At 38.3% G+C, this 21,337-nt stretch overlaps 1 protein-coding gene across 10 annotated transcripts in view; it reads right to left on the bottom strand.

Moving 5' to 3' along the window:
- Positions 1–21,337, bottom strand: part of LOC117411298 (serine/threonine-protein kinase MARK1-like) — a 96,901-nt gene that overhangs the window by 4,339 nt on the left and 71,225 nt on the right. For 2 of the 10 annotated variants that reach the window (XM_059025520.1, XM_059025522.1), the window contains 10 exons: positions 20,130–20,249; positions 19,591–19,690; positions 18,588–18,700; positions 12,300–12,474; positions 11,206–11,393; positions 10,667–10,770; positions 10,017–10,175; positions 8,503–8,769; positions 6,106–6,132; positions 2,400–2,444 (listed from right to left, as the gene is read on the bottom strand). In XM_059025520.1, coding sequence (XP_058881503.1) covers positions 2,400–2,444; positions 6,106–6,132; positions 8,503–8,769; positions 10,017–10,175; positions 10,667–10,770; positions 11,206–11,393; positions 12,300–12,474; positions 18,588–18,700; positions 19,591–19,690; positions 20,130–20,249 — 1,298 coding nt within the window. The remainder of the gene's footprint in view (positions 1–2,399; positions 2,445–6,105; positions 6,133–8,502; positions 8,770–10,016; positions 10,176–10,666; positions 10,771–11,205; positions 11,394–12,299; positions 12,475–18,587; positions 18,701–19,590; positions 19,691–20,129; positions 20,250–21,337) is intronic. The other 8 variants (XM_059025521.1, XM_059025524.1, XM_059025523.1 and 5 more) reach the window with 5 other exon arrangements.

The raw sequence follows: 21,337 nt of genomic DNA, 5'->3' as shown, positions 1-21,337 counted from the left end.
TGTGTTTGGTTTGAAATAAAAATAAGGAGCTGCCTTTTTTTTTTTTTTTTTTTTTTTACATTATCAATGAAACAGAATCATAGTCTCATTCAAGTTACGGGATAAAAAACAAAAGTGAACTTGTTTCACAATCAACACTTTTCCAAGAGTTTAATTAAGAAACCGAGTCGGCTCAATAGAACTTTAAAGGGAGGTCACATGATCTAAAATAAAAACAGAAAACAAGAGAGCCCTAAGTATGTACTATGATCTATTAATATAGAGACAATGTAAGGGGTATGGTGAGGAAAATCAAATTTAGAGGCTTGTTAGGCACAACGTAACTACAACCTCTAGTGTTTTTATTTTATTTTTTATAATTAACCTGACGCGGATTCCTTTCACAGGCATAATCTGTATTCACTTGTCACATTGGTGTCACAAAATATGCCTTCAGGAAATGGGACAGGTGAATATAATTGGCATCTGTCTGCACATTCAAGAGGTTGTACATGTCAGAGTGAAGCCTTTTAAGAGACTAACAACCTGAGCAGATATTTTACGGAGATATGCATCACAGAGTGATGTTTTCACTACGTCAATCGATGCCCAAACAGATGAACTAATTATTATTATTTTTTTTTATCAAATTTTTTTTTTCAAATTCTAAAAATCTTTGGTATGTTGTTGCGTTGACATGGAAATACTATCCCAATTTCTGCTGATGGCAAAAAATAAAATAAATAAATATATGTTAAATTAAATAAATACATGAATTAAATAAATATTTGAAAACAATAAGTCATGCTGCTGCAGTCTTACAGATTTATAGTTTTGGAATTGTCCTTTGATTTACTGTGCATACTGGTTAATGGCTTTCAGATGTCACTATCTTCAAGCCATGGCTGTAATATATGCCAGACCACCTTTTTATCACGTTTTCAGTTTCATCGGTATCAGCAATTACCATTTTATCATTATTTTTTTTTTTTAAATACAAATAGGCAAAATGTTTACAACAATGCAGCAAGGGACCTAAAAAGGATACAAGGTAGTATAGAAAAGAGCATGTATTACAATACAGCACAGTGATTTCAATATGTAATTCAATATGTAGCTGAAGCAAAAAAAAAATACTTCCAGACATGTATAGATGTGTATGTGTGCCCTCTATTGCACTCTCTCATGAAAATACTTCAGATAATGCTACCACTGTTTTGTATACAGAATACCCAGCTCTCCTAAATAGCAGCCAATCATCATATTGCCACTCCTTCATAGGTGATAACTAAAAATGAACAACTCACCAATAAAGAGAAAAAGCACAGATCTATTAAATCACTACTAATTATTGTAAAAAAAAAAAACACAACTTCTACATGTTAACAACTCTTGGCATCATATAATGAATATGACAACTGACATAGCATTCTTATTTCCTGTAGATACATTTTTTTCTACCTATCCAGAAATGCCTAATTTTAATGTAGTCTCACTACTGCAACCAACTTGCCAATCAGGACAATGGAAGATCAGACAACCTCCATTCCTGCTGCCAAACCAACCAATCACCCCTTTTCACCTGCCGAACCCGAGCCATGACGATACCAAGGATATTACCAAGCTATAGAACCCTGGAGGCAATAGACAAGCCTGGGAAGTCTCTGCCTGGGCTCGATGGGTGCCTTACTAGCAGGGCTTGCTGAAACGTGATGGTGAATTTGCCCCATCTGAAGTTCCTCCCTGACCTAGCAGGAGCACAAAGGCCAATGCAGCACTCCCTCTGAGCCTCCAGCCAAGATTGGCACAAGCAGGATTCGGGGGCCAAACTTGCACGACTCATCCTGCACTCCAAGCAGTACAGCTTTTAATAGGTGAGCCACTGGGGTAATAGGATTTTAATTCAAACTAATCCATCAGAACAAGATAAATCACTCTCTTGTATGGATTACATTAATTCATTAAAACTCCCATTAAAAATGATTGCATTATTCAATGTAATAATGTTGTGCAAAGCTCCGTTTTAGAACAATCTCAGGCAGTAACAAAGAAGCTGACCTTTTTGCCTCCCTGCGAGTTCAGAATTTGAAGTAAGGAATGAGAATGCAAAATTTCAACACAAGTTTATGTTATGCTCTACAATTCTTCTTAAACATTTTTATATGCATAGGTCATTCTACAATAAATTATTCCTCATTACACCATGCTTCCTTTTCCCTAACACTGAAGAATGGCATACTTGTAATAATAAACAATTTAAAATTGTATTAAAACAAATGTGTTTTTCTCTTTTCTTTTTTTTTTAAACATAACTTCTGGTGATGGGTGTAACTTTAATTCCATGATGGTGGGGTTTTAAAATAGAATGGCTCACAACTGGAATGGGACCTAGTAACAAAGTATTAATAGTGGCTCCTCACCTTGAAATGTCAGTTCTGCCACTGGCTTCGCCCTCGCTTTGACCCCTCAAAAAACAATCACAATCAAGGGTCATTATCAGTGCAATTATAATCTACAGAGAAATGGGATTCATGACAACCTGACAAGCGAATACTTTAACACAAACATACATTTCTCAGAATCTATTTGATCTAATGACAATACAGATTAGGAGTGTATTTTTATTTTACATATATTTAAAAAAAATCAAATTCATAAGTTAAATGCATTACTGAATTTGGTATTTTAATTATTTTTTTATAACCAGAAGGGGGAAGTTAATATATAGGCCTAAATATATTTGTAAACAAGTACTCACATTTCAAAACAACATGACATAAAACATTTCAGAAAAGTAAGAGGTAATGTGACAAGTAGAACGAAGACAACGCCATTTACACAACTAACACAATCATATAACAAGGTCTGTTAAGAGAGATTTTGTTTTTGGAGAACTTTGCACAACCTTGATCCTAAACTTACTGTAAAAATCTCAATCTGAATACAACACAGCAAGCTTTCAAAATAAAACAACAAGCAGATTCAAGCAGCACTTTCCTGAACCAGAAAGTGGGACTAGTGTCATTTTGCAAGGAATACGGTTCACTGTAAACAAAATTACTGTACAAGTGTTGTCAAAAATACTTTACACTAAAGGCACTTCATGAAAATCATAAAGGAATCTTCTACACCTCTACAGAATTGCACAGGTGTTGGTAGATGGTTTACTGTATACCAGTTATTGGTATACATTTAAGGCAGAAAGGGATGCAGGATGTGTGTGTTTCTATGTTTGTAGTGAAGTGTGTGTGAATTTTCAATATACTGTTTGTTTGTGCTGTAAATGTTACATTTTAAAAGACATTTCAGGCATGACATGTGAAACTACAGCAACAGCAAAATATTACAACTACGGAATAAATATTACAACTGCGCCATACTTTCTATGATGAATCGGAAGAGGGCCCAGAACAAAATATTGAGGGGGCTACAACCCACTTTGTGTGTCATGCATAAATACATTCAAATCATTTTCCGTGTCAGAAGTGGAACAGCAAGCATTTAATTAACCTTAAGGAAAGACAGAAGTTACAGGAGAGGAGCAATTATTTGAAGAAGTTAAATAATAGTAAACTGAAAAAAAAAAATTCAATGTAGTGTACTGATGTGAATGGGAATGAATGTGCATACTGAGTGTGTGACTAAACTAAAGTTTATTGATTGAGGGTAGCTTACATACAGAGTAAGTTTTAAACAAGGAAGGAGAAGGGTTATTACCAGATAAAGTGTAGTGATCATTTGTTCCTGTATTATGGTGTGTCGCTTGTTAGGGGACACAAATGCCCTGTAGATAGCAGTGACCTTTCAACCGTGCGTATCTGAAGGAGCATTTGTAATGGGACAGCTGACCAAGGCTGCCAACTACTTTTACAAAAACCTTCCTACTTCTTCCTGAAAGAAACCATAATAATAAATACAAAAAACTTAAAAAGCATGGCCCCTGGACTGAATTTATCACTGCAACTGCATGTCTGAGATTGGTGCAGTTTGTGTCATTTACAATGTCTTAATGATCTCAGACAAGCAATCCACAGTGGAAATGTTGGTGTGATTTGCCACTAGAAATGCTTGTTTCAATTCTGCCCTACTCTTTTTGTTGCTAACCTCCAACACGGGTGGTACATGGAAGCAGTTTGTTGTTTTATTCAATGCAGAATGTAGAGTAGCATTGTTAATATGTTCAGTTGTTTTTGCTTGTCTTATTGAGACTCTGCAGTGTCTGCCTCGTCACAATTTCTACATTTATTCAAATTGCTGTTATCTATACAAACAGCTTGATCTGAACCCGATTTTACAGTATTTGTGGCAAAAGATATTCGTAGCATACCTACTATCTGTTTTCATGCACCACCGTTTTGTGAGAATTTGATAACTGTGATGCTACAGTCAGAACATACTTCTTTCAACTGTTTGAACAAATGCCACCTTTCAGAACACTGTTTGTGGTGGCAGATTAGGAATGTTTCTGAAGTTTTTTCTTTAGATTTTTCCAGTCCTTCACTCCATTTTCAGTGAAAGCGGGGTCTTTTGAACTTCTCAAAAAGTGTCTGCAAGGAAAGCAGAAAACCGTTTCTGCCTGCTTACTGTACTCTAAATATGAAAACGTATTTTAATATGCTGATGAAAATGCATGGTTTTGCTTACCAAAGACAGTTTTCGGATACACAGGTAAACAAGGCTATGATGGTCCTGTTGCAGTATCGTACAGGATTTAGTTGCATTTCAGTGTCATTTGCGGAGACAATGCTTTCCGGTTTAACGTCCATTCTTCCCGCCGATCTGAGCCCCATATAGATAGTTGAAAGTTTACGGTAAAAGTGCAGTTGAATGCCCCTTGATTATAAGTACGATAGTAAGTGCGTGTTTAGAAGCTTAACAATATTAATAACTGATTTAAATTGGTGTGAAGTGATGGAAATGAGTTTAAAAAAAAATGTGCAGCTTGTTATCCTTAATGTTTTTCTAATTTGCTTAAATAGGCATAACATGTTTTAAAGTACAAGCTAGTGCTATGTTAAACTTAAATTATTTGGCCCCCTTATGTAGGGGGGGTGAGGGGGGGGGGGGAATGAAATATATATGTTGTATTCCTGAGTGGTTTCGAGGTCTGTTTTGTAATATAAATTATTATACAGTACAAGTTCTCAAAAAGACGAAGGAGAATTAATCCGGTTTACAACTTTTATTTATTTTACTTACTATTTTTCAGACACACTAGTAACAGAGTAATAAAAAAATAATGCAAGTATTAATTATATATATCTATATATATATATATATATATCTATATATATATATATATATATATATATATATATATATATATATATATATATATATATATAATGTGTGTGTATTTTACCGTACATCGTTGGGTTCAATAAATGCAGGGGGTAAAGTGTGGAATAGCCTTCTCAAACGAAAGACTCACGCGCCACCTAGCATCACTTACTCCCGCAAAACAGAATGGAAAACCGCCCCGTTGGCAGCACTGCAGCTGACATCCGACGGGCCAGACGGAAGGCTCTCGAGGGCCGGATTTGGCCCGCGGTCCACCAACTGAAGTACGCTGCTGTACGGGGATGATTGCATGGTGGAAAATAGAAATGTACAAGTGGCTTCATATGCCTTTGACTGTTCTAAATACAATATCCAAAATAAAAAATCCCCCCCTCCTTGGATATTAGCCTACAAATACATGTTAACAAACCCCCCACTTCCTGAAAAGGTGTCAAATATACTCCAACTCTATTTCCTACAGAAATTGACTGTTGGGAGCCGTGAAATGCATTAAACCTAGTGAATCAAAAGTGTTAAGAAAACCCTCTTTGGTTCTTAACAGTATGCAAATGACATCAATCCCCTTTACACTTTGATAAAACAAAAGACAAAGACAAGTGAAGATGCAGAATGGTTATTAAGATACTACAGCACAAGTAAACAGAGCATTCAGTGATCCTCTAATAACCGTGCAGATCAGACAGAGGAGGACTTTGAAAAAGGGGAGGGGTGTAAAATCCTGGGCACACTGGGGTATAGTCAAACAAAATCAGGGAGTTTGGGGAAGTTTAGTGCATTCCATTCATTTTGGGAAAGTGGAAGCAAACAGATAATATTTGCTCCTACCTTCTGGACAACCTGAAAGACATAGTTCTACAACAACAAAAAAAAAACGTAAAAAATAAATAAATAAATCAATCACTGTTAGGCATTTGAAAATTAAGCAGAAACAATAACAATAATAATAAACAGTAATCCGTCGTGTATCCGCCCGTCACATATCCACCCTAACCCGTTTATCCACCATGATCAACCTCTTCAGCCACGTTACTTTATTATTGAATACAGAAGATTAGTTCAGAGATTGCAGATTCTACCAAAGTTTGCTGAGCTGTTCAGTGTGTTGACTTTATATGTAAATCTATCCTGTTCGCCTGCGGGGCGTATCGATCAACCTCCACCTCGATCTCCTGCCTGTCACTGAACAGCGAATGTACGCACCCACACGGCAGACGGCTACTCTGTCACAAGCATTAATACCCTGTATCTTTCTAAACAAGGGATTTAAGGGAGCTCCCTAATAAAACCTGAATCTCACAACAATAACTGTGAATATAGTAATTGTTACAGCTGTGTATAATGGTATTTAAAACAGGATTAATTCATCAGACTTTTTACATATCCGGCCTTACTCTGGTCCCACCGCAGTCGGATATGCGACGGATTACTGTAATGTGCCACCACAGCCAGACTGTTGCATATGCATATACCAGCAAATACAAGGCCCTGTGAGCGCAATGTGTTTCTATTGTTTGATTTTATTGTAAGATAGAATTTCTTTCAAAAACTGAAATTGTATCCATTATTTTGGACTTCAAAACACTCAATCAGAATTCTAATGTAAGGTTTTACCTGTCAATAATTTAGCTTACGTTTTACCTGGACACAATAAAGAAAATCAGGCATTGTATATGTGGCTACCGAGAGGAACTTTGATAAGCAAATTCTCGATGCACTCCTTGGCTAGCACTCTTCGACTTTAAGGGTCTCTTCTAAAACGCCTTTGTGTTTCAAGGAAGACCTACAGACACAGCAAGCCCAGTTCTAAAGAAGCTGACCTTGAGTAACTGCAATTTGATTAAATGTTTTGCAGCCTCAGCTCTGTGGATGTCTGGAGGTTATTGGACTACATGATAAACCAGCATACTGTTGGTTGAGCAGACACCGCAGAGGCCCTGGGATGACAGTGCAGAGTCACTGAACCCCTCCTCTCTTGTGAAGGGGACAGGTTCATTCAAGTCACACTGCTGTACTACTTATAGCAGATGCATGTGAAAAACTAGTCTGCAAGTAATTAAAAAAAAATACTATTAGTTTAAAAAAGGATTTGAAATCTAGTAGGTCACCTCCCTTAATGATATAAATATCTGTCACCCCAACAAAGTAGACATTTACAACAAGCAGGACCATGATCTGTAAATCAAAGCAGCCCTCAAAACACAAACATGTCCAGTTCCCCTTTATTTTATGGTGATTTTTATTTCTTAATATATGCAACATTACAGCTACAGGTTTTATTGTTTTAATGATAGGCTATTGCTACTAATAAGGGAAGCTGTAAAAAAAGGAAAGAAAAAAAGGTTAACGACCAGGCAAAATCAGGTTTTGGAAGAGTTTGCTTTGGAGCAAGAAGATTGTTTTTTTGTCCATCCACGAGCAAAGTTGCAGGAGTTAACCTCTAACATATGGTGGCAGTGGTAACTGTTCTCCTCAGAGGTACAAGTTTATTTCAAATCAGGGTCTGTGAAACCAGCCACATGTTACATTAGATAAATTAGACGAAGATTAGTGCTAAACAGGGCCTATGAAGCCAATTGAAAAGAGGATTATTTTGTTTGATTCTCCGTTTGATTCTCCTGCTGTGATTATCTGTTGTCTCAAGAGCAGGGCTTCCTAACTGGCTGATTAGTTTTCATTTTACAAACTGCCTGTAAAAGGAGTCCCATAACAGGGATGTTATTAAGAGATGATGCATCTAAGAGGGATATCCTGCTGAAATTTTCCAACATAATTAAAAACAGGGGTGGGGGTTGTTATAGGTTTTAAAACTCATCCATCTAAACATCTCTCTTCTGGCCTCTAGCTTGACCTGTATAATTATTTCAAGTTCTTGTGCTCTGGTGGTTAAAGAAAAGGGCTTGTAACAAGGAGGTCCCCAGTTCCAATCCTGGCTCACTCACTGACTCACTGTGTAACCTTCAGCAAGTCACTTAACCTCCTTGTGCTCTGTCTTTCGTGTGAGACGTTGTTGTAAGTGACTGCAGCTGATGCATAGCTCACACACCCTAGCCTATGTAAGTCGCCTTGGATAAAGGAGTCTGCTAAATAAACAAATAATAATAATAAAGGCACGGAACCAGAGACAAATAATGACCTTATCCCTGTTAACCTGTGAATCTATTTGTTTTAATGAAAATGCCTATATAACACACTGGATTTGTTCATTAAATCAAAACGGCTAACCTGCGTCCGAACTTGGAAGTGATCTTGCCGATGATGCCGGTGGAGGTGCCCCTCCGGGCCTGCGACAGAGCGGCCGTGTCGTGGGACAGAGAGGGCGAGGCGGGCGGTCCGTTGTAGGTGGCGTTGCGGCGGTCACGGAGCTGGGCCCCGTGGAAAGTGCTTCGACTGGAGCTGCCGCGGGGGAATCGGGTTCGGTCCGGAGTGGTGCTGCTAATGCTGTGGGCAGATGGAGAAGCAGCAGGGGCCCGAGGAGTTGCAGTTGCAGTGCTGGAGCGGAAACAACAAACAGTATTAAATGAAACACCATGGTCGGCAGTGTCTGGTTTTATTTTGGTTCTAGAAACTGTCAGTTTATATACAGTGTTTGTGTGTGTGCGCATATATATAATTTTTTTTAAATATAAAACTTTAACACTGCAAAAAAAAGAAGAAAAAAAAGGTTAACAATTCTTGGGTTTGTATACAAGACACTTAAAATATTGAAATTGTTAATCTTAGGGCTATTTTTAAATCTGTTGTTCATATCAACAGGTAAAGAAATTCTATTGAGAAGCGTATTTAAAAAGGTGAAGATGGTTGAAAGGTGACAGACAAATCAATTTAGTTGGTCTCATGGCATACAGTACAAACATTTATTTGTGTCTGATTCTATGTCGTTTAAATGTTGGCAACTGTAGGAAGCATTGATAAAAAATGCAGCCCTCCCTAAAATGTCATGCATTTATTTCCCTTACTTTGGGAATGAGATCCCCTCCCCACCTTTGCTGCCAATTCGACTATCATGCTACAGGTATGAAATATAAATCAGAACATAATGCAATTAAATTTAGCTTACACAGGATTAACATTTTAGAATAAAAAAGCTGTTCAGGTTATAATTTGATCACTCCCATGAAGTTAGTGGAAATGTAAAGCTAGCAATTTGTTTTGTTTTGATCGCTACCAGCTGCTGCTCTGTCTGGCAGGTACATGTGTTATGCCATGACTGTGCAGAGTAACTGGGCGCACAACTCTCCTGGAGACCATCGCTGTCACATACAGCATATCTGTGCAACTCGAACAGGGCAACACAAAACTAAATTCAAACTATTAACTTTAAGGGGGCAAATCTCTATATTTAAAAAAAAAAAAAAAAAAAAGATTCTGAGCAATTGCTTTCCAAAATGATTTTTAACTTCACCAAATTGGAGTTTTTATTGCAAGGCAAACCTATAACCAAGTTAAGTAGATAGTAGTTTTACCTAACAATTCTGATTGAGTGTTTAGAAGCTGTGGATGAGTTCTTGCAAACAGTATTCAAGACTACGACTATCCTGTCCAAGCAGGGTTAACCTCACAACTTTTTCAATTTTCAAAAAGTATCTTTTGGGCATCCATTGTTTATTTATCCAAAAAACCCAAAAAACAGGAATAGCCAAAATCAGACTTTTCTATTTTCTACTGTTGCCTCCAAATGATGGATTATTATGGCTGTTAACCACCCATGAAATGAACAGCAGGACCAGGGTCCTTACCTTGGTCTGTAGGCCTCAGTGTCATCCTCGATGGGAGGCAGCGTGACTTTGATGGGGTGCCCGGAGGCTGACATGGATTTTACGTGGCGCGGCCTGGTCGAGGGCAAGGCAGAGGCTGCAGCGCCAGTACCGCTTGCACAAGCTGACATTTCAGTTAGGCTTTTGGAAACAAGCAAAACACAGAACACTGAACATTTAACACTTTAGATCACTTAGTATTGCCAGTTGGGTGGGGATATACAATTTGAATTTGAACAGGCTAATGCTATCCAAAGATGGCCACATGCAAGTCAAATACATATCCGATAGTTTTGAACCATCTCTTAAATTGTAGCATGAAAGAGATTGCTATTGGTGATTATAAAATAGCTAAAGGCTGGCTTTGCCAGAAAGTTTAATTGTATAGTGTTTCTCAGTGCTGGTGCTGTTAAAATTCTCCTGCCACCTGGGAAGCTGGCTTGGTGCAGCTGTGTGTTTAACTACAGCCATGATCCACCAATTGTATTTTATTTCAAGTTCTTGTCTTGTATCCTTTGTTCCCCTCCAACCAATCTGAGAACTGTCTTAAACCTCAAGTAATGTTTAAGCTTGATGGCATAAAAATGTGAGGCACCACTGAGAAAGATGTTCGAGTTCTTGTGTACTACTACCTGCTGTCTTTTCCATTGGGTATAGCGGAGTATCTGTCGGTGCTGGAGCGTTCGCACACGTAAGTGTTTCTTCTGGTCATCCCTCCTCCAGGAAGCACATTGTTCTACATTTTATTGAGGGATTGAAATAAAGACTGAAATTAGTCTTGCACTGTGGAAAACTCATCCTTCCTCTGAAAACCCACTGGCAATAAGGCAGATCTGCAGCTGAAGTGCTTCCCAGGCACCAGGTCGTGGGCTGATATTTGCAACGGAACACAGAGCTTTAGAAAGGTGCTGAAATAGAGAGGTCCCTGGAAGCTGTCCTGCTCCATCATGCCTTGTGCCATAACCCTGCCCTTATTAGGTGTGAGGGCAGTCTGGTTTCTTGCCCTTCCAACCACTTTGAGCTCTCTGAGATACATCAAGCTAAAACACAAAATTTGTATTTTATTTGTAGATCTTACATCTACATTACAATTACAATACCATACTATATTAAGCCAGTACAACTGTTAAATAATTTCACCCCCCTTTATTAAAAGACAGCTATCACTTACAGCAGTGGCGGTGGTAGACTTCTTCCGGTCCGGACCGACCAGTGGACTTGCAGGCATATCCCCTTTGGAGCTTACAGTCGTGGTGCCGAGCTTGCGGGAAGTGTCCCATTCTTCTTTCTGGTCACTCTCCACGCTGTTTGCTTGAGCTCGTTTAGTGTATGACACGGCCGGTGGAATGGTTGGAGCAGCTGCAATGAAAGAGAGCAGCTGTTTAAAAACATTTGTGATCATCACTGTTTTTTCAATATTTAAACAATGCAAAAAAGAATTGTGCAAGACTGGCAATTACTTTTAAAATGAAAGGGGGTGAAGTACAATCAATATATATATATATATATATATATATATATATATATATATATATATATATATATATATATATATATTTGAACTACATCCAATTTTATAATGCACACTATAACAGCACACCCTGATCCATATGAAATCCTATTCCAAATCCTTGCACTTACTTAAAATGATATAATTAATATTTGCTTGCTCAGCTTTTTTGCAAAACTTCGTTAAATGTACCTTGTGAAGCTCAAAACAATAAAAAGGATCAAAGCAACAAGACTTGCACAGTGCTTAAAATATGCCTAGAACATCTTGTCCAGTTATCATATGCATGCACTGTACTCTATTGGGCAAGGATTTTGCTTATACAACATAATCTCCTTGGTAAATAGCAGAAACAATTTATCTAAACCAAGTTATTGATGTAGAAAACGTTCACTAAACCTAATCTTTAAAAATGGAAAAAGAAAGAAAGAAGAAAGAATTTTGTAATATTTTATAAAACTAAAAGGGGGGGGGGATTGTTACCAACTAATAAAAATACCACAGCATCTGAAAGCAAAGCTATTACATAAGCAGAGATTGAAACTCATTACATTCGCAGACAGCTCTTTTTTTTACAGTAAAGAGCACTGCAAATAAGCAACTCCATTCACATGCACAGAACTACTGCAGTCAAAGTGCCTGCACACCACAGGGAGACATCAAACTACCACAACATGGATGCACAGTAAGCTGGACCAGCAGGGCTCACTAGGACACTGCACACTGAAGTGTTGAAACTGTGCTTGTTACTTTACTTGGTTGAATGTCATCCCCACCATGATCACTAAACCGCCGCTGCTTCTGATTGGCTGAAATGCTACGCTGGACCTTTGAGTGCGCTGGGGACTGCGTGGAGCTGTTGTTGAGGTCACTGCTGGGCCGTGACCTTTGACACAGGTTGCTGTTGGGTACTGACTCGCTTCCTTCAAACTGCAGGGCAGAAGAATAAAACAAATCAAATTAAATCTCCAACTTCTCATTTGTGTGGCTCAAGAGAAGGAGAAACTGACATAACACCCTCATAGTACTCTGGAGATCAAGACCACAATTTAGAAGTACAAATTCTGTCAGTTTTAAATACACAAGACAATTACTTTACTGCTCCTACCTCCAACTAAGTTTTTAACTAGTTTTGTCAAATCAATGTGGCTTAACCCCTTTAAAATTGTGCCCAAAGTGTTTCAAATAACACTGTGTAACACTTTTTTTTTTTTTTTTGTTCCTGGGTAGTAAGTGTTATTTCCTAATTGCTTATGCCTCAAAAGTATAGAAAATGGCTATTATTCCCCACAAACTTTGCTTTTGTGACTAGGACAGCGATATTTTGAAATTTACCTATTTTCCAGAACATTCCAGATAGATTCAGTGCTGAGTAAACTTGGAGTAACTTCTAGAACTTTCTAGAACTTTCCAGTAATATAAATAGTAGTATAAATACAGGGGCCTTAAGCCCACCAGTTCAGTTTAGTTCCAGCTGCCTAAGTGGATACATATCTGCATTTTTCTGAGATGGCATCAATGTCATAGGAGACTTCAAAATGGTGGCATTCCTGATGGGTCTCCAAGGCGGTTTTACCAAGTTTCCCTGCTATCTTTGCCTTTGGGACAGCAGGGACACCAAGGCGCACTACCACAGGCGGGACTGGCCACAGCGGACCGAGTTCTCTGTGGGGAGGAACAACGTCAAGTGGGAGCCACTGGTGGACCCCCGGAAGGTGCTGATGCCACCACTGCACATCAAATTGTGCCTTATGAAACAATTTGTCAGAGCTCTAGATAAGGAGTCGGCAGCCTTCAAGTACCTTCAAGACTTCTTCCCTAAGCTGTCTGAGGCAAAGGTCAAAGCCGGTGTCTTCATCGGACCACAGATAAAGAAGATCCTGGAGTGCAATGAATTCCCCAAGAAGCTCACTAGTAAGGAGAAAGCGGCTTGGAACAGCTTTGTCGCAGTGGTTCGGGGCTTCCTGGGCAATCACAAGGCCGAAAACTATGTGGAGCTGGTTGAGACTCTGGTGAAGAACTACGGCACAATGGGCTGTAGGATGTCCCTCAAAGTCCATATCCTTAATGCTCATCTTTATAAATTCAAGGAGAACATGGGAGCGTACTCGGAGAAGCAAGGCGAGCGCTTCCACCAGGATATACTGGACTTTGAACGCCGCTACCAAGGACAGTATAACGAGAACATGATGGGAGACTACATTTGGGGGCTGATTCGTGAAAGTATAACCGTAAATCACGAAAAACTACTCACTTCTAAATCTTCTGTAGTCATTTTTGTATTACTTTAGTATAAATACATGTTAATTTGGATTCATATGTTGTTTTTTCTGACGAAAAGACACAAATTCGCCCGTTTTCTCATTGGAAATAGGTAAATTTCAAAATATCACTGTCCTGGTCACAAAAGCAAAGTTTGTGGGGAATAATAGCCATTTTCTATACTTTTGAGGCATTAGCAATTAGGAAATAACACTTACTAGCCAGGAACAAAAATTGTGTTACATAGTGTAATTGATTTAAAAATACAAATAAAATGTAGCCTATTTTTAACTGATTAACTGCAAAGGAAACCTGGGTATTTTTCAAAGCATGTAAACTAAGGAGAGATGTTGCACCCTTAGTAATAATTTTAGCATCATCAGTATTGTGTCAGGGGAAAATAAAGTTTTTGTTCGATGCAGCACACATTTAAAGACATTTCAACGAGTTGCGAGACTCAACCAAGTCGGCACAGCACAATTTGGGTGGGGAACAGGCTTAAACTGAATACGTAACAAAGTCACTGGAAAATGAAAGTAAGCTAAACAAAAATGCACAGGTTGGGAAACTCTGCAATTCAGCAGCTTAAACTTTAACCAACGTCTATTGCATGATGATTGCTGATTGTTAACATTGTGAAAGACTTCTAGTTGAGAGGTTTGTCAAATAATTTTACTGAACTTGTTTCACTCTTCCTACAGATTCTACCACTGCTATCTGTTGCACTGTTGTATAGAATTGTTTAAGTGTGTGTGGGTGTGTGCATTTGCCTGTTTGTAATAGATACAGTTACAAGCTGCAAGTGCAGTTGTTTTGTGTGTGTGTGTGTGTGTGTGTGTGTGTGTGAGCTTAGTTTAGGAGACCAATCCATCCTGTCTGCCACTCCCCTTAACAATGTGCATTAAAAAAAGAAAAACACTCCCCCCTGAGTTGCATCTGCTGTGACTGAATCCTTTTGAGTTTATCAGCCTCAATCTGCAGGAGTCTTCTTGTTTGGGATCAATAATACATTTTATATACAGTGCACTCCGTTTATAAGAATCAGATTCGTCCTGGATGATTTGATTCTTGTAAGCGGCTGATTCTTAAAAGCGGACCGATATGATTACAATTAGCAAAAGCACCTCCGCACATCAGCAGTTTAAATACAGAATACAAATGTCAATGGTGCTCAATCACTGAGGGCAATACATCAAAACAATCAAAACAAGTCCTCGTGGGTAAGCAGCTTGTTATATGATCATGATTATGTTTACTCAAGGCTGCAGAATCCTATTTTACTACAGTATACTTGAGAAGCGATCACCCCGTGAGGGTGCCTAGTTTAACTGCCGTGCGGTGTTACCTGTAATGACATTACAGCACAGTGTTTTACTGTCAGGACTACCACTGCATTTAAGCATCTGTGGCTTACTTATTTTCAGTTGTGATACAAATCTCACAGTTTTTCACTCAGTGGAGATGCAAAGCTCTGCAATTCCTCTCCCTCTACATGCATATCACACAATAACAGAGCTGTACTCAGCATGTATTCAATGAATGTGTATTCTCTTTATTAAAACACATTCACTAACAGAGAACACAAATACCTGTACAATGCAGTTGCGCGTTTTTCGTTTTCCTGCCATGTCGACACACAAACTGCACGACTTGCTTTTTTTCTACTGGGAGTCGCTGCGGACCAGGGATTATACTGTATACATGCTGCGTACATGCCTAATCACACGAGATGTGATCAAATTCAAAAACAGCTTTATTGGTTGTACACGTCATTGCACCTGATACAGTACCGTATTACATGCAGTTAGTTTGCCCAGAAATGATTCTTATAAGCAGATTGCTTTATTCTTACAAGCAGAGTATTTTAGCATGGTTAGTATAGGAATGTCCCAGTGGTACATGCGGTTGATTCTTATATCAGTAATTCTTATAAACAGAGTGTACTATATATATATATATATATATATATATATATATATATATATATATATATATAGCTCTGGAAAAAATTGAGACCACTGCAAAATTATCAGTTTCTCTGGTTTTACTATTTATAGGTATGTGTTTGGGTAAAATGAACATTTTTGTTTTATACTTGGCTTGATTCATGCGTCCTTCACAAAGACAAATCTGCCCGATTCCAGCCTTGCTGAAGCACCCCCAGATGAGTCCAATTTTCAGCTTTGCCCAACACCTTGTCGTCTAATGGTTAGACGGAGACCTGGAGAGGCCTACAAGCCACAGTGTCTTGCACCCACTGTGAAATGTGGTGGAGGATCGGTGATGATCTGGGGGTGCTTCAGCAAGGCTGGAATCAGGCAGCTTTAGCATGAATCAAGCCAAGTACAAGGTTGTCCTGGATGAAACCTTGCTTCCTTCTGCTCTGACAATGTTCCCCAACTCTGAGGATTGGTTTTTCCAGCAGGACAATGCTCCATGCCACACAGCCAGGTCAATCAAGGTGTGGATGGAGGACCACCAGATCAAGACCCTGTCATGGCCAGCCCAATCTCCAGACCTGAACCCCATTGAAAACCTCTGGAATGTGATCAACAGGAAGATGGATGGTCACAAGCCATCAAACAAAGCCGAGCTGCTTGAATTTTTGCGCCAGGAGTGGCATAAAGTCACCCAACATCAATGTGAAAGACTGGTGGAGAGCATGCCAAGACGCATGAAAGCTGTGCTTGAAAATCAGGGTTATTCCACCAAATATTGATTTCTGAACTCTTCCTAAGTTAAAACATTAGTACTGTGTTGTTTAAAAATGAATATGAACTTATTTTCTTTGCATTATTTGAGGTCTGACAACACTGCATCTTTTTTGTTATTTTGACCAGTTGTCATTTTCTGCAAATAAATGCTCTAAATGACAATATTTTTATTTGGAATTTGGGAGAAATGTTGTCAGTAGTTTATAGAATAAAACAAAAATGTTCATTTTACCCAAACACATACCTATAAATAGTAAAACCAGAGAAACTGATAATTTTGCAGTGGTCTCTTAATTTTTTTCCAGAGCTGTATATATACACACAGTGCCTTGCAAAAGTATTCAGACCCCTGACCAATTCTCTCATATTACTGAATTACAAATGCTACACTGAAATTTCGTTCTGTTTGATATTTTATTTTAAAACACTGAAACTCAAAATCAATTATTGTAAGGTGACATTGGTTTTATGTTGGGAAATATTTTTAAGAAAAATAAAAAACTGAAATATCTTGCTTGCATAAGTATTCAACCCCTGTGCTGTGGAAGCTTCCAGTTTACACCGATGAAAGAAATTGCCCTAACAAGGACACAATTACCTTACCATTGGCCTCCACCTATGAACCATTAAAAGTTGCTGTCACATTTTCTGGATAAAAACCCCACTGTTGAAGGATCATTGGTCAGGCTGTGAATCTGAAGGAAAATGAAGACCAAAGAGCATTCTACAGAAGTTAGAGATAAAGTAATACAAATGCATAGATTAGGGAAAGGGTACAAAATAATATCCAAGTGTTTGGATATCCCAGTGAGCATAGTTGGATCAATAATCAGGACGTGGAAGCTGCATCACACCACCCAGGCACTGCCAAGAAAAGGCTGTCCCTCAAAACTCAGCGCTCAAACAAGAAAGAGACTTGTGAGAGAAGCCACAGAGAGGCCAACAATCACTTTGAAGGAGCTACAGAGTTCAGTGGCTGGGAGTGGAGTAATGGTGCACCAGTCAACCATATCAAGAGCTCTGCATAACACTGGCCTGTATGGGAGGGTGGCAAGAAAGAAGCCGGTACTCAAAAAGTACCATCTGAAAGCACGTCTGGAGTTTGCCAGAAAGCATGAGAGTGACCCAGCTGCGATGTGGGAAAAGGTTTTGTGGTCAGATGAGACCAAGATAGAGCTTTTTGGCCAAAACTCAAAGCGCAAACCTAACACTGCCCATGCCTCAAGACATACCATCCCTACAGTGAAGTATGGTGGTGGCAGCATCATGCTGTGGGGATGCTTCTCATCAGCAGGGACTGGGCATCTTGTTAAAATTGAAGGAAGAATGGATGGAGCAAAATACAGGGAAATACTGCAAGAGAACCTGCTTCAGTCCGCTAAAAAACTGAAGCTTGGGAGGAAATTCACCTTTCAGCAGGACAATGATCCCAAGCACAAGGCCAAAGCAACATTGGAGTGGCTCAAGAACAAAAAGGTGAATGTCCTACAGTGGCCCAGTCAAAGTCCTTATCTCAATCCCATTGCAAATCTGTGGCACTATTTGAAAATTGCGGTCCACAAGCGTCGTCCAACCAACCTGAACAACCTGGAGCAAATTTGCCAAGAAGAATGGGCCAAAATCACTCCGACACTGTGTGCAAAGCTGGTACATACTTACCCCAAAAGACTTAAAGCTGTTATTGCAGCGAAAGGTGGCTCTACCAAATATTAATGTGTGGGGGTTGAATACTTATGCAAGCAAGATATTTCAGTTTTTTATTTTTCTTAAAAATATTTCCCAACATAAAACCAATGTCACCTTACAATAATTGATTTTGAGTTTCAGTGTTTTAAAATAAAATATCAAACAGAATGAAATTTCAATGTAGCATTTGTAATTCAGTAATATGAGAGAATTGGTCAGGGGTCTGAATACTTTTGCAAGGCACTGTGTATGTATATATATATATATATATATATATATATTATATATATATATATATATGGAGTAGATATTTCATATATTTGTATATTTTTTGTATGAAGGGCATTAGATAAGGTACATAACATGTAGTAATGAACTTGCCTCAGGAGGTTTTCTGCCTAGTAGAAGGTAAGTGGCCATGACTTCATCATATTTCTGGCCAATTAAAGACTCTGTAATTTCATCTCTTGAGAACCCCATAGTCACCATCAAATCTGTATCCATTAAAAAAATAAAAAGGAAAAAATAATTAAATAAAAAAACTCAAAAGCTCAGCATAGCATATACAGATTTAAATGAACCTACATTACACATCTGCTGCAACATTAGCTTGATATGTAGCTAGCATATATTAGGGTCCAACAGAAAGTGCTCTCCTCACAAACCAACTATAGTTAAGAATCAAAGGCAATGCTACTGTACAAGGGGTTTGTATCTGCTAGTTTGCAAACTGGGAACAGTTGAAGCAATCCGAGAAGTCTCCAAGTAAGAGGCGTTTGGCTTTTACTCTAGAGGAAACTAGTGCACTTAAAAAATAAGGTAGACAACTGTAAAATTACATTACAGGGGTAATCTGAACTGTGGTAAACTTCCCTTAAATCTGTTCTTGGCACAGGCCGATGACTGAACACAATAGCTGCTTTCAAGCCTCAAGTATCATGTGCCCTTCATTTTTTCACCTAAAGTTCTTCCTGGCTATATTAACTTGTGTATGTTACATCTCCTCTTACAATTTCCAGTAGTTTAACAGCTACTCCCTAAAAAGTATAAACTGCACTCAGGCATTGAATTAAATTACACAGCATGCACTGGACAGACATACAGCTTACAGACTAAATGTGGAGCATGGTTTAATTTTTTTTTTCCTGTTCATCAATTTCTACTACAGCTATGTAATTCCCTAGATGGTATTTGTTAGCGATTGTGTAAAAAGCATTAGTCTCAGTTTTAAATGATAGTTTAGTTTACTAATAATTACTGTACACTTTTAATAGAGAAAGTAATGCAACAAATTGGAAATCTTGTTATGAATGACTGAACAATTTAAAGTGCTGACATGTTGATGGATACCACTGCAGTACATATAACATTAACAGTGTCTGACCTATCCTCTTAGTGTCACTGAAGTCTGGCTCTGGTTCAAGATACGGTTTTATCTCCTCCTCTTCGTAACCAACATTCATCCACCGGTCCTTCATGATTTGCTAAGAAAGAAAAAACATGTTAATTTAGGTGAAATTATGCAATATCAACAAACTCCCACACAAATCAAACTAGATTATTTTAAAAGCAAGAACGTTTCAGTTATTTTTAATTATTTAAAATAGTCTGTGCTAAAGTGAAATATGAAGCGTTGGCAGACTATAATTTAAAATTCAATTTGTGTATGCTGTTTATGATATTACTGGAAATTAGGAATGAAATGCAACAAATTTGCATTCCAATTCACAGTCACATACCATGACAGTAGAGACAACTATACAAGGAAGTTAAATCATACACACCTTTAGTATTTCTACTGTATCTTCTTATTATTGAATGTTAAAGTTGACGTCTCTAACGTTTTATGTCAATTTATCAAGGTTATTTTTTTCACCACACCTTCACAGCAGCACTTCACGATTGTTAAATGAATTCACTTACTTCCAGACTGCCTCGTTTCACTGGGTTTAGTACTAAGAGTTTTTTCAGCAGGTTTTCACAGTCTGTGGACATGTAGAAAGGAATACGGTACTTCCCTCGTAACACTCTTTCCCTCAGTTCCTACGAAGAATAAAACATTTACTGTTTCAATAGATTTTTAAGTTTTGCTATTTGTAGCAGCCTGACAAGATGGCTTTCAACAGCTTTCAAACATCCAAACAGATGTTTATTTTTTATTTTCTGTGACGGCTATATTTGATCTAATAGCCAAACAAGTGAACGGCAAATATATGTGAAGATGGAAGGGAGAAAGGCCCCAAAAACAAACAAAAAAAGGAACTACAAATGAAATGCTGCTAAACCCACAGTATTCTGCCTGCTCACATAGGAAAAAAATTAGCTGTGCTTAAGTACGCACAGTGACTTAACAAGGGTCCTTTGGCTTTCTGTTCATCGTGCTAATCGCAAGGCACCGTCTCCTCTGGATGGATTTTCTCACATAAAGTGACAATGACCTACAACTACGGCCAAAAGTTTTGCATTACCTAGATTTTAGGATTGAGACCATTTAAAAAAAAGTAAACTACATGAGCATACATTTAGATTTTTTATTTAACATCATGTAATCAAAGAAACTACAAAATGATATTGGATAAGTCGACCGGAAGCCATAATAGTAGTACAATATTTCATGTTGGATTTTGAAATGTCACATTTTTCATTTTCTGTCAGTTTTTTGTTACGTATATGGGAAAACTACAAAACGGTATGTAATTCAATATGTGAACGTAACATTATTCAGCAGGTTCCATTTGATTTTATGAAGCAAAATTAGTTAATTCTATAGGGCGATGGAAAACCTTTGGCCATAGCTGTATTATACACCACCCTGTGTGAACTGGGACGTCTCTACACAGGAATATTCACTTGCCAAAGCTGATTGATGCTGATCCTCTTTTGAGCATTTCAGATAGGGCTTTCTGCCAGTCTGAGACTCTTGATTGCTCTGTGCTGTTCCCTCCATTAAATATGATACTTGAGATAAATCTGCACAGTCAGCACAAGGCTCCGTTCTACACTGTAGAGCCCCAAGCTGCCGTCTCACTAACGTAATGATTAAAGACTAAACGCTTCTTACTGCAGACATAATGACTCCAGTATCATCTCCATATTGTGTGAATAGCACCCCTGGGAAGAACACCAGAACA

Source organism: Acipenser ruthenus, chromosome 6, assembly GCF_902713425.1.
Source record: "Acipenser ruthenus chromosome 6, fAciRut3.2 maternal haplotype, whole genome shotgun sequence".
Taxonomy (NCBI): Eukaryota; Metazoa; Chordata; class Actinopteri; order Acipenseriformes; family Acipenseridae; genus Acipenser; species Acipenser ruthenus.
Note: the sequence above shows the minus strand (reverse complement) of the source record. Positions and strands in the feature narration are given on the sequence as shown.